The following is a 14267-nucleotide window of genomic DNA, read 5'->3' on the forward strand; positions in this document are numbered from 1 at the left end:
TTTTTTAAAAAATTCAAATTACAATATTTTTTTTAGAAAAAAACTAAAATAAAAAAAGTATACATAATAATTAATTTTTTTAGTTTTGTCTTTTATTTAAATTTTAGTATCATAGGTGCTGTTTTAAATCTTAATTATAATTTATAAGGATATTATTAAAAACTAATTCGAATTATATGTTAAAATTTGGGACAAAACTATGTTTAAGTACCAAAAAAATTAAGACAAATAAATAAAAAAACTATTAATTTTACAATGAATAAAGAGAGTATCATAATTTAATTAATATAATACATAAGTTAATTAATCTGTCATTCTTGGAACAAAAATTTTCTTTCCTATTTTATTTATATTTTTAAGATTTAAAGATCATATTATTTATTGATATTTTTTATTTTAAATTATATTTTTATCTTTACTTGTCAACTAAACTTCAAAATCTAAAGAAGAACTAAGCTATTAACTATATATTAAAATTAAAAAATAAATTAAAAGTACACATTAACAATACCATTAACTAATTTTTTTATATATTATAATTATAAGTTTTTAACAGGCTCAGGCTGGCCTAACAGGCTTAACAGGCCTTTTAGAGAGCCTAAGCCTGGCCTATTAACTTTAACAGGCCTTCAAACAGGCCTGAGCCTGTCTCTTTTGGAAAACAGGCCAGGCCAAATACAGGCCAGGCTGTAGGCCCCTGACAGGCTGCCTGGCCTATTTCCACCCCTAATAACAGAGCTTTGTCGTTTGACCAGGATGGTTAGAAAGGGTTGCCCAAGGTGTGCACCCGCCTCCAGGTCTCGGTTTCGACATCTCATCCCGTCTTGACTTAGGGGCAACTCCGGATTAGTCGGTTACCTTTGAGAGCCGAATGCTGAGGGAATTTAATTCTAAAAAGAATCATTGATAATCACATTTTTTTAATGAAAACTAAAATCCATTATTTAAATAAAAAGAGGGAATACAAGAAACAAAACATATAGCGAGTATTTAGATACTCTCATAATCATCCGTCTCTAAAAATAAAAGAGTGAGGATGATCAAAGACACAATAGTTGCTGTCAAGTAATCATCTCATATTTTATGACAAATAATAACTTGTCAATCCCTACAAATAAGTAATTTAGCTTCCTCGATAATATTTTTAAAAGAGAGTGATCATCACATAATATTTTTCAATCTTGAGCTCATGGTACTCATAGTACCAAGGTCAGTCTATTTTCAATTTTTATTTAAAAAATGAAACAATTCGCAAAAATTATAATTACATTTATATGATTTTTATCATATTTTTTGACTGATATAACAATCCTGTTTGAGATATTATCGGATACTAAATGTGGACATCTTTTTTAATAAAGGTTTTGAATATTGACTCATCTCGTTATAAGAAACTAGTATTTTTCATAAGATTAATATCCATTGGAATGTCATATGATTTTTTTCTCAAATTTGTATTTTAGATTGTCGATTGGTTGAAGAGCCCAAGCCCAAGACAGGCATCAAGAAACCGAGCCCATAGGGAAGCCCATCAGACTTGAAACACTTTGAACCATGTCGTTTAGTGAGTGCTTCCACTGCTTTCCCCTCCATTTCAACTTTCAGGGATGACAAGGCTAGAATTTTAAATTATTTGATGAAATTACCTCCATTTTAAGATTTATGTAACTACTCTTTTAAATTAATATAATACATTGCTCTACAGGGGTTAAAATATCTTCATTTAGCTGAAGATTGAGAATAATTATCGAATGAGATTAATTTAGCTGAAGATTAATTTAGAAAAAGATACAATGGCTGATCAGAAACAAGTATCATTATCGAATGAGACTGTGGGCTTTTGATTTTCTATTCTTTAATTTAATAAAAGTTTAGAAACAAAATAAAAAGTCTAAAATAACAATATTATATTTTGAGAACTTAATTTTCACCGCTATAAATAAAACTCCAATGAACACAAAATAAATTTTCAAAGTCCAATTTTCATAATACAAGTCCAAGCTTTGTAAATGCCGAATTAAAATGTTCAAAAGTCCAAATAATACAAATCCAAATTTTGAAAAGAAAAATATAAATTTTCCAAGAGCCAAGCTACGTTTTAGCCTTTAGTTTCTTCGGGACTTTGAAAAATAAATGTGTTAGCATAGCCCAAGCCCATTATTTTTCGAGCTTACACAAATTAGGCTCTAAAACCCTTTTATGCTAAAAATTCTCAATTTTTTAGGCTTAAAATTTAAAAAAATGGATAAAATAATGAATCCGGCTGTATTCTTTATTTAATTATAACGAGAGCGAACTCACAAGTAACGATCACTCACACTATTTCTAATATTCATATAGTGCAATTTGAAGTTTGAACCATTGACTTTATAATACAGTACAAGACAAATCACAAGAAGTGGGACCAATTTTTACCGGCCTATAACTATAAGAATTAGTTGACTAATTTGAGTAAATTTAAAAAATAAGTTAAGTTGGTTATTTGTAATAAATAGGTGTTGTCTTTTCTAAAATATCCTTGCTAATCAAATTTATTGGCTAGAACTACCATTATCAGAGGGACTACTTTGGAAAACAATGTTAAATATGAGAGACAAAGTGGATTGGAGTCTTGTAATTAGAATCAAAATAAAAGTCAAACGAGATCTTATATTAAGAACAGGAAGTAGTATGTAAGATTTAGTTTGTAATGTAAGTTAAATTAATACTATAATTTTTTTTTGACCAGAAAGTTAATACTATAAATTAGATCTTTTATTTAGAATTGGATATAGTATTCATGAGCAGGATTCAAAGAAGAAAAACAAATGCATGGTGGAAGCAGGACAAGGGAACACAGGTGAGTATTGTAATAATATAGATGACAAAAAGCCAGTGGCTTTGTTTAGAGAAAAAGCATATAAATATATATATTATTGAGAGAGAAAAGCCTAAGGTAATCCCATATAGGGGTAGGAAAGAATCCAAACAAGCCTATTGTTGTTAGAAGAAGGATGAAGATTGGTGTTGTGTGGCTGTGATCTGATCACTGCTTCTGATGGTTCAGTTTCTTCACAGCAAACCCTTCTTCTTCCTCTTGACACAAAGCATCCAAACAGCCTCCACAGCCACGCCATTCCCTCTGCTTCCTTTCTCTTATTCTTTTCCACTCTTCTTTCCCCTCTCTCTCTCTCTCTCTCTATATATATATATATAAATATATATATATATATATATATATTATGTGTGAGCTCCTAGCTTGCTCTTTATTAGTTGTGTATAAATTATCAACTTACTTATTAACCTTGCCCGTACATGTATGCTAACCTACGTTTCCATACATACGGATGAATATATGTGTGCATGTACGGGAATGTAGGTGCATGTATGGAGATTTGTTTTTTTAACCAATTTTAGTCGATAGTTCAATGAATCTATAAGTTTCAATTTTTATTTTTAAAATAAAAATTATTTCAAATAACATTGTCACCCGAATACACACACACACACACAAACCTTGACCTGAAAGTAGATTTAAACTATAAAACTAGACAAAAATAAGGTTAATTGGAAAAAATAAGGTTAAATCAAAATTAATTATAAAACCTTCCCTTAGTTTTATTGAATTGCCATATTTGCCAAGGAGATGTGGATGTCTACATATATATTCATTAATAATTATGCTACGAAACAATAAAATAATCTAACACAACAAAAAATGTCCAACTCTTAATTTTTGAGAAGGGAGAAAAAAGGTCTTCATAGTTTGCTTAAACTTTTTAAATAAAATCATAATTTATATAATTATTTTAAAAAGCAGAAAAATATAATGTTGAATTATCATCAAAAGATGCTTGGTGTCTAAAATATAAAAATCATATTTAATTTTTATTTAAACAAAAGTGAATTGACACAAAAGGTTAGTAGTATTTCACCCATATAAAGAAAAAGTGTTTATTAGTAGTGGAGAAGCTGAGTCACACCCACACACAGTTAATCATAAAACAAAGTGCCCACAAACAATACCATAGCATGCAAGAAGGGGTAATAAGAAAGTAATATGCCTCCCGAGTTTGCTTAAGCCAGAAGCAAATACTCAAACCAGTGAGTTAGCACGTCGTGTTGCTCAAAAGAAGATAAAGTTGTGTTACAACAGAATTTAAAGCAATTAAACAGAGTCTCAAAGACAGCCCATCTAACTACAAACATCAACAAAAATCAAACGTCCCTTGTTTCTTATAATTAGCCTTTACCTTCCTTCAACCTTCTCAACTCAACCTTCTTCCATTTCTGTCGTCACAGGTAAATCTTTTTCATGTGTCTGTCAGTAATATGATCTGATCTGCATATTTCTTGAATACCCACATTTATTTTCAGCCATCTCAGTTGATTTCTTGAGAAATATTTTGGTCAGATTCAAGATTTTCGTTGGAGTTCTAAAGGTGTTTGTTTGTGGGGCTTAATCTTGGTTCTTTCATGGCAGCAATAAGAAAGAAACATGGGGAGTGAGGCACCAAGTTGGGCTGATCAGTGGGGAGCAGGAGGGATTGGTGCTATGGAAGATGATGGCATGAAATCTCAAAACGATACAGCCAAGAACAAGAAAGGCAAGTTTGGTTTTGTTTCCAAAACCAAAACAGCTGCAGTGGGTTGTGTGCAGAAGATCAGAAGAGGGACTTGTTCTTCTGTCAAATGGATCAAACAGAAATGCCACAGAACAAGGTAGATTCCAATGAATCACATATGTATTTGTGTGGAATGTTTGTAAATGTAATTACACAACTGGTCTATTTCATGATGCCAACGATCTTGTGTTCAAAATGGATCACTTTTTTGGTGGTCCTTAAGGGACTTTGTTTCGTTTCACTTGTTATTTTCTTTGTTCTTACTTTGCTGGGAAAATCATCCATGTAAATCACGTTCATTAGGATTGGCCTTGGATGGAAACCTCACAAAACACATGGACTAGACTCTTCCTTCCCAACCAACGATAGCCAGATTTTGTTAATTTTTTTTTTCTCCCTGGAATTCTGATAAATTTTTTTAAAACTATACCCCTAATTACCAAAGCAAAGCATTCAAAAGGGTTCTACAGTTCAAAACATGGCATCATTGTTTGTTCTTCTTTTAGAGCCAAGTCAGAAGCTTCTCTTACGGTGCCGACCACTTGTGCAAATTTGTTGGCCCTCAGTTGAACATTGACCCCATTATAATACTCCTCCGGTCCTTAATATAAGACCCATTTAACTAATTTGATTAGATTAAAGAAATTAGGTAAGTTAGTTAATTATAAAAAATATGACACGTTTTTTCTAAAATACCATAATCATATTTCTTAATACTCCATCTTTCTCTTTTACTTGATTATGGTTGAACGAGTATCCATAAGGGTAATTTAGAGATAATTGATAAATATGAGAAATGGGTCTTATATTTAGGACCAAAACCAACTCACCAATTGGGTCCTATATTAAGGACCGGAGGAATAGTTTATCATTGTAACAAGGTAAAATTTTAACTTCCAGAAAATATAAAGAAGACTAATGCTTAAAAATTTGAACATTAAAAAATTACATTGACAATTTTGAAACAAAATTATAAAAATCAAATGATTAATTTCTTTTACTAATGAACATGATAACAAAGCGAAGTTCTTCTGAGAATCAATGTCGCCCATAGACAATATGCACAACTCATTATTCAGCAAAATTAGAAAAATGAAGAGGTTATGATTGAGTTTCAGTCTGAAAAAATGCAGACGAGAAAACACAGATCAATTAACCTATACTCAACTTTCAGCTATAAGCATATCAAAGTAGACCTTATTTTACAATTGAAAGCAAGAGAACACCACGTCACAATAATGATAATATAGTGAAATGGGTATAAATAAACCGCACCTAATAATTGATCATCAATATAAAATACCACAGTTTAGGATATGGTCAAAATGCAGAATAATATAGGATAAAATGTTAAAAAGAGAAGTATTAACAACTAGCAAATGCTATTCACAGAGGTCATCATAAGTTGGGCCTAATGGGATCCGAAGGTGTTCTCTCCACTGTAAGTCATGTAAAGAAAGCCATCTTCATCCTTATGTTCCTCATAAGTAGCAGACATCAATGCACCTGCGATAACAAGAGGTTGAGTTCATAAGATAAGCTCTAGAATACTAAGTATGAAGCATCACCACTTACCAGTCGGAGGTAGAGTGTTGTTGATGAAAACAAATATAGCCTTCTCCGCACTCAGTTTAATCCTCTTACGTATAACATAAACAAACTGACCGACAGACAAGTCACCCGGAACAAGGTATCTGAAGTCATGACCAAATGAGAACAGAATTATGTGAGAATCAATAAATGAACTGAGAACCAGATCATCAATCCATATTGATCAAATAAGAAACTAATGATCTCATCCTTTGATAGACAGAAAACATGAAAATAAAGTAAGCTTTGATATTCCAAATTTGAAATCTCATCTGTCTTATATGGTAATGGTACTTAAACTTGCCGAACTTCGATTGGAATCAGTCAGATAAGAACAATCTCAAAGGAAACTCAGAATGGGCATTAAAATAGTAACTTGTAAAGTTAAATGTAATGATTGAAACAAAGAGGTATAAATGGCACAAAAGCATTTACTTCTTCTTATCAACGTCTGCAATGTCACTTCTGTCAGCTCTCTCCACAATCACCTGCACACAAAATCTGGATTTCAACAGCAGTTCTTTTGGAAAACACAAACAAGCTAACAATTTAAACTTGATGGTAGTATTACAGGGATTCTATCAGGATACTTCTCTCTGATGCGAGCAGATTCCGCCAGCCTTTTTTCTGAAATATACGAGACAATGAAAAATCGAGGAATGCACTAAACAAAGCAATTGAAAGGCGTAACAAAAAAAAAATGAAGCAAAATAATGTTGCAACAAAAGATATAGCCTTGAAGCTCGAAGCTGAAAGCTTCATGCAGATAACTCCAATTAAACCCAACGTTAAATCAGACAAGATGGGCAGCACCGTACTAAGATGACACCAAGTGCTTTATATGTAACCAAAAGCAGAAAGAATGAAAAAAATTCCACAGAAAAATAGCCTAATAGATTCAAAAACTTGCCAACTTAATAATTGAAACATATTTGCTCATCCCCCTTATCATTTATACAATTCACATATAGAAAGAACCAAGTAATTCTTTTGAAGCAGAATACTATCTGATTTGTAAAACCGGGTAAGCCACCAAAGCTCAGCCTTTTCCTCTCTGAAAAACAGAGACAGATCCCAGATAGATCAAATGATTTCCAACACACAACCAGCTAAAAAATTTAAGGAGAGATTAGAACTTAGAACCATCAGTCCTGGTTCTCCAGAAAATCATTGGCATTCCTTCAGTACAAGTATTTTCAAATGTTGAGTGTCAAAAATAAAATTTTCAAAATAGCTGGAGGAAAAACAATCGGGTCAACGAAAGAATGTAAAGATCATACACTCATGCTCGAAAGAAAATATTCACTGAAACTGATATAATAAATAACCTAGGAAAAGAGTCTCAGATACCAATAAAGCTTTTTTTTTTAAAGAAAAAAATACAGGCATCCTTCTATCTGTGAAGACTAGAAAATATACTCCCATGATTTCGAAAAGATTATCCTCTCTTGCAGGAATAAGAAATTCCTGAATCCAAAGGCTCACAAGGTTCCAAGTTCCAGCAAAAAGCTTTAAACTTTCTTATCAACACTCGCTAATTTAGACGTTCAAATGAAGGTTTAGACTGACCATATCAGTCCAGTACTTTTCCACTTTATGCAGCATTAAAATCATGTAATTCAATTAAACTATAAATAAACCACAAACAGTACCAGAACTAGTGTAACTCCAATAATCAAATTGTATTTGGCCCCAAAAAAAAAATCCAATAATCAAATTGTAAAAATAGAACGCACCCAATGGATTTTGAAGCTTGAAAGCACTCTTGGCCATGATGAAACCCCAAGGCGATAAATCACTGAAAATTTCAAACAACTAAACATCACAATCTACAGATAACATCGCTCACTCAACCGAGGAAAAAAAACATGATAGAGGGAAAGGAGCAAAACCGGAAAACAAAACAAAATCAACACACCGAACAAAAATAAGAGACAAGGAAGAGAAAAGGGTGAGTGAGAGAAAAGGGAATTTACCGAAACTTTTCCACAAGACTAAAAAGACGAAAGGAAGGCTTCCCAAGCGAGGAAGCTTATCAGGGTTTTCGATTTCGTCGGGAACAGGAGAATCCACATCGGTATATATAGTTTCCTAATTAACGCATCCCGGAGGGATCGGCCCTTTCTGAAGGGATCTTCGCTGTTACTCCAAAACGACAGCGTTTTGTTTTATTTTCTATTTTATATTATTGTTTATGGGATGGATTATTTTTTTTAACAAAAATATTAAAAAAAAGATAGATCTCACATACAGATAATATTAACTTTTTTCGGGATCACAATCTTCTAAAATTTAAATTTATTAGTTAGGAATCATTTCTACCAATTATGGTTGGTATAAAAAGAAGTCTGAATCAAATTTACTTTAAATTGCAACGGCCTTCTAATTTTAAAATAATAAAACTTAATACAATAATATTGTAGATACGGATCATCAAAAATATCATTCTCATTGTTTACTATTTTTAATCTAATTTTAAAATACACTAATGTCAGAACAAGCTTCCCAAAATATGAAGTTTGGAGGCAAGGATTGGGAGGTATTTCCTCATAGGGAAAAAAACACAATGAGCTAAGTTGGAAAAAAATTATTTATTATTTAATTATTTTTTTTAAAAAAATTTCTCTCTATTTAGTGCTACATTATTTTATAGTTTAACTACTTTTACGCAAACAAAATTTTAAGTAGGGAAAATCACAAAAAAAGACTGTGGAATTAGAAAGATCACAAATTGGGACCCATGACAATATTAGTATGGGTTTTGATAACAATTTTTGTGAACCGGTTCCTGTGTGTAATTTTTCTAATTCCACAGTCTTTATTTATGATTTTTCCTTTTAAGTGCTCCTTAAGGATAAAATAAAAAATCAAATTTTAAGTGCTTTTCCCAATTTTTATTTTTCACCTGTCTGGGATAAATCAGCTTCATTTTAGGGGTGTTTGGATGATGCTTAATTTTCCACCTTGAGAATAAACTATAGTTTTAAAAGTGCTTTTACAATTTGCCTTATTTTGCTGAAAAGTGCTTTTTAAAAACACTTTTAAGGGTTGCCAAACGCTTCCTATCCAAGGAGATTAATTATTCTTCTCCTGTTTTCCCACCCAAACAGGAAAGAGGAAATGCCAAATAAAGTGAAGAGTAATAATAATGATAATCATAATAATCCACCAGTCATTCACATACAACGATTCGGTTCAGAAGATAAGAGCTTCTTCTGCTTAAACAAATCATAACCTAGCAGCACACCACACTAATTAACATCATTCACAATGTTAAATTGCTGGGGGCATCATCTTCATCTTCACAAAGGCGAATTGGCTAAGCTCCTAATCCTGCTTGAACGCCTCACAGGAGTCACAGTCGTCACACTCCCTCCATCTCCATGTCCCTGAAAGAAACAAAACAACAATCAAATAATATTTCTTCGCATATAACAATTTATATATGTGTGTGTTGTGAACCAGAAGCCAATAAATGAAGAAGAAAACTCACAGGCTTTGGGATTTTTTCGTAAGTGGTGAAGCTTCCATAGGATGCAGAACCGCCCATGGAGTCTGCAGAAGAAGCGAGAGATTCTCTCCTGTAGTTCCTCTTTGGCTTCTTCTCCAGGCTTTGGGCTTCATTCTGCTCCCTCACTACCCTTTGGCTGTAATAATGAGATGAGCTCCTTTCAAAGCTGCTCATTTCTGAAGGGTATGACTCTCCAAGAACCTCCATTTCTATAGGGCTATTCCTCAGAAATGGCCTTTCCAGCGAAGAAAAGGTCTCCTCTTTTTGCAATGCCTTAGTCATGGGAGGTTGCTCCATAGAAGTGGTATTGGTAGCAGCCATTCTTCTTCTTCCTTCATCTTTCTTCTTCAAGAACTTGAATGCTGCACCTGCGATTATGGATAGAAAGAGAAGGATAGAGGCAACAATAACTGGTACAAGATATTTTTCCTCTGATTTCAATTGCACATCTTGATGCACTGTATTAATCTCAGACGCGGGCTCGCTGTCTGTATGCATTTCAGCAGTTTCAGAAACTTCAGAGCTTAAATCTGACTGATCTTTAAGGTCTACACTGCCAGTTTCAGCATCCTTCTCTGGAGTCTGCTTTGCTTGTAAATTATTAGCTTCAAAATCTTCAGTATGAATTTCATGAGCCTCTGAATCTGGATAATCAGTGTTACTTTCTGACTGACTGGGTTCACTAACCGCTCCAATTTCCGAAGCAGGTGAGGCATTTTCAACTTCAGTGTGAATTTCATGAACTCTCTGAGACCGGATAATCAGTGTTACTTTCTGATTGATTGGGTTCACTAGCCTCCTCAATTTTTGAAGCAGGTGAAGCACTTTCAACTCCGGCAATTACTACTGCATCAGTATCAATCTCCTTGACAGCATCATTGTCAGGGACTGGATCCAGTTCCTGAACTACTTGTTCTTCATATGCTGAAGCATAATGATCTGCCATAATAATATCTCCAATATCATCATCACTAGAGGTGTCAGTGAAATCATCAGTCTTTTCAACGTTCAATACTGGAATATCCACCTGCGGAGCTTCTCGTATTAGATTTCCATCTTGAACAAATGTAGGAAATTGATAAACCTCAGTATTTTCTGTCAAATCAGTCAGGTTCCAATGCAAGTGACCAGAATCTTGCACTCCTCTAAATGATGAAATCAATTTTGAAGTTGAGGACATCCATTTGGTAAACCAGATATGAAAATTTCGACTTAAGCCATCCAAATTATCTTTTGCTAACTGTGAAAAACGATCAAAATTGGCAGTTGCAAACTGGTAAAATTCAGAGGAATCACAAGTCCGAGACCAAGTGGTGAGTTCTTTAAGCAATGGATCAAAGACCTGTGGATTTGTATATGAGATTGAAAAAGAAGCAACCGAGAGAAGCAAAAGCAGCGCAAAGGCTTTTGATCTCATGGAGAAGCCTGGTTTAGCAACTCCTTTGCTTCAGCAATTTCGTCCTCCGGCGTGAGTGTGCTGTTGATAGTACTTGCTTCAGAAACATGATTCTGATCTTCACTTGCTATTTCATCCGAAGAAACTTCTGATTCCTTCTCTGACCCACCAGACAATGCCTCCTCTGTTAGTTCTGTATCTGAAGAGCCGTCATCTAACTTCATAGACTCCCTTTCTTTGTAAAGCTGAAGTCTTGGGTTTGGTTTATAGCGGAGAAACTGGGGTCTTGGAGAAAGGTAATTCACTTTAGGATCATATGGAAGAATCAAAGGGTCAGCTTTAGGATCATATGGAGGAATAAGAGGATCAGCATCAAGAGGAGCTATGACTGTAGAGGTCGAAGAAAATGGAGGTGGGGTAGGACTAAGCCTAAAAGATGGATCAAGATTAACACAATCAGGTTCATTAGTCACAGCTTCGCATGCTGATTCTGTTTCATTATGTGAATCCAAGCCTTCAGCTTTCAAATCTTCAGAAACAGTGGAAGACGTATGTTCCTCTGCGTCGTCTTTGATGAACCCATCAGTAAAAGGTTCAAACTTTTTCTCTTCAATAGAATCTGCAAATGCCACATTTGGATTAGGGCTTTTGGCTTCGGCTATCAAATCTTCAGAAACCAAGGAAGCTGTATGTTCATCCCTGTCCTCTTCGCTGACCTCATCAGGCGAAGGCTGAAACGTCTTCTCTTCAACAGAATCTGCGAATGTTACCTTGCGAATGGGGCTTTTATGCTTATGTGTCTCTTCCTTGATGATCCCATCAGAAAAATTTTGGAACTTTTTCTCATCAATAGAATCTCCAAAAGTAACCTTTCGACTGGGGCTTTTCCCTTCCGCGGAGGAAAATGAAGTTCTTGCTGGCTCATTCCTGTCCGTGAGCACTTTCTTTCTTGGAGACTCTGTGATCTTAGAAGAAGCAGATATAGTTGGAGTCATGAAATTTTTCATGCCCTTCGTTGAAGCAGCTGGAGATCGAACCTTTGACGACTTGAGAACATGTTCTTTCCCATTTTCTTTGTCATCAAGGTCACCAAGCGACCCTATGCTTTCTCTGCCACCAATAGAGTTTCTTCGTGGGAAATCTACAAAAAATTCAAAACAGTCATGATGATGAGTAAAGAAATCCCCAAACCAGCATCATTAAATGTATATTTTGATTCGAAAAATTCATACCTCTAGTAAAGAGAATAAATTTATAAATTTTCCCACAGTTTCACAGAGACCGAACGGCAAATATAAAGAAAGAAATACATATGAACACCAAGAAATACTAAATTTCCAACAAAGCTCGCATACTGTCCGGGAAGAGGAGCAGATTGATTTTCAAGCATTTTCTTAGCGGACAACCAGACTACTATTGCCATTTATTCATAATTCATAATATAAAAATAATGAAATCACAAAAATGAAAAATATGAATGATTGAATAAGTAGATAAGTAAAACCTGAAGGACTATTGGCTGGAGTATAAGGGTTGAAACTACGAGGGTTTGCGATGATAGAAGGTTTCTGGAATGGGTTTCCACTGAAACTCCTTCTGACAGAGTTACTGATTTCTGAGTTTCTCAAATTAGGGTTTGATCTGCTTGATGCTGCTGCTAAAGAAGAAGACGAAGACCTGTTTGAAGGCATAGCCATCGATGAAATGAATGCGATGCAGAATAGAGAGAGAGAAATGAGAGTATTAACGAGAAAGGAAGGGCAATCAAGAAGTGATCTGAGAAAATTTGATTGAGAACGTCGCGAAGCGTTGGTAGCAAGTAACGGCTATAATTTGAGGAGAGAGAGAACAGAACGAAGAATTTAATTCGCGAGGGAGATTTGACCGTTGGACAATTTAAGAGCCGTTGGAATGATTGGAGCCGTTGGATTATTTAAAAAATTGAAAAGTCTGTAAAAATAGCATATATTCTTCAATGAATGAAAAGATTTAGATTTAACTTACCAAATCAATAAAAGTTTATTAAAATCATAAAATGGCAGATTTTAATCGAGGTTTTTAAAATGCATAAAAAGTCCTATATATATATTTTATGAATTAAATAAATTAATAAATTTTTATGAACTTAATAATTTATTTACAGTAATTATTTGAGATCTCCGTGACTATATATATATATATATATATATATATATTTAATCTTTATCTTAGCCTCATTTATAATTTCAATCTTAGTACACTTTCATTATTTTTTTTCCTTTTCAATTTCTCAGTCTCATTTCACACACCTCATTAATTTCATTTCTTAAAATTATTTTAACTCTGATATTTTACTATTGATTTATTTTTCTCTCCAAATTTTGCAATTATTGTTTCAATGGGCATGTACTAATAATATGATGTTACAAGTGAGATCAAACTGAGAACCTCCATCAAATAACCTAATAATTATTTTTGTTAAATTATTTGTTGACGCAATTTCTATTTGCCTTGTAATTGGATAATCTTATTTGATGGGAAAAAATCAAATCGAATAAAACAAATTTGCCAACAAAAATAAAAGCTTAAAGCCTTAAACCAAATTTTTTTATAATGAAAAAAAATTTCAGGTATTACATCCCAAATATTCACTCAACCAAATTTTAAAAAGGTAGTTTAATATCACTTTTTTGTTTTCCATTTCTTTTGTTGTTAGTTCATAGTTCTTAGAGTAAGCAGGAAAATTCTTTTTTTATTATTATTATTAATTAGAGGGAGAGGTAGCTGAAGAGTGGTAAAATGTGATGATTTTCTATTGCTTATCAACAAGACCCACTTCAGCCAAAAAAATTTAAGAGAATTATAATTGAAGATTCAAAAAATGTTTATAGTGAAAATGTTAATGTAAAATTATTCAAAGTATCTTAAAACTAAAACCCTGAATATGCTTTTATTATTTTTTTTTCATGTTTAAGTAAAAAAAATTGACAAAGGCCGAAAAAAGACAGAAATATTGACCACCAAAATAAAGAGGAGTCTATGGGACTTAGGACATCAATATAAATCACCATACTTCAATTTTGCAGCCAACCAGACACTGAAGATTAAGCCAGTTGCTATGAGTTGCCAGTTAATTCTTCAACAGATATGAGGTCAACGCCTCCGCTTCCACTTTTTGGGAGCTTAT

The 14267-nt window shown here is 33.4% G+C and overlaps 2 protein-coding genes across 2 annotated transcripts; both read right to left on the minus strand.

Moving 5' to 3' along the window:
* Positions 1 to 5840: 5840 nt before the first annotated feature.
* LOC114737309 (autophagy-related protein 8a) lies at positions 5841 to 8248 on the minus strand. Its single transcript, XM_028925222.1, has 6 exons — positions 8171 to 8248; positions 7931 to 7992; positions 6766 to 6821; positions 6630 to 6682; positions 6180 to 6298; positions 5841 to 6110 (listed from the first exon to the last, which is right to left on the minus strand). The coding sequence occupies exons 2-6, from the start codon at positions 7965 to 7967 to the stop codon at positions 6016 to 6018; spliced, it is 360 nt and encodes a 119-aa protein (XP_028781055.1). The 5' UTR covers positions 7968 to 7992; positions 8171 to 8248; the 3' UTR covers positions 5841 to 6015.
* A 1079-nt stretch (positions 8249 to 9327) lies between these two features.
* LOC114737311 (uncharacterized) lies at positions 9328 to 12882 on the minus strand. The gene is made up of 5 exons (XM_028925224.1): positions 12606 to 12882; positions 11131 to 12242; positions 10553 to 11047; positions 9688 to 10452; positions 9328 to 9583 (listed from the first exon to the last, which is right to left on the minus strand). Exons 1-5 carry the CDS (start codon positions 12796 to 12798, stop codon positions 9497 to 9499), a joined length of 2652 nt encoding a protein of 883 aa, XP_028781057.1. The 5' UTR covers positions 12799 to 12882; the 3' UTR covers positions 9328 to 9496.
* Between the last annotated feature and the right edge of the window lie 1385 nt (positions 12883 to 14267).

This window comes from Neltuma alba, unplaced genomic scaffold (assembly GCF_004799145.2).
Source record: "Neltuma alba isolate B1F8T4 unplaced genomic scaffold, ASM479914v2 tig00013427_pilon, whole genome shotgun sequence".
Taxonomy (NCBI): Eukaryota; Viridiplantae; Streptophyta; class Magnoliopsida; order Fabales; family Fabaceae; genus Neltuma; species Neltuma alba.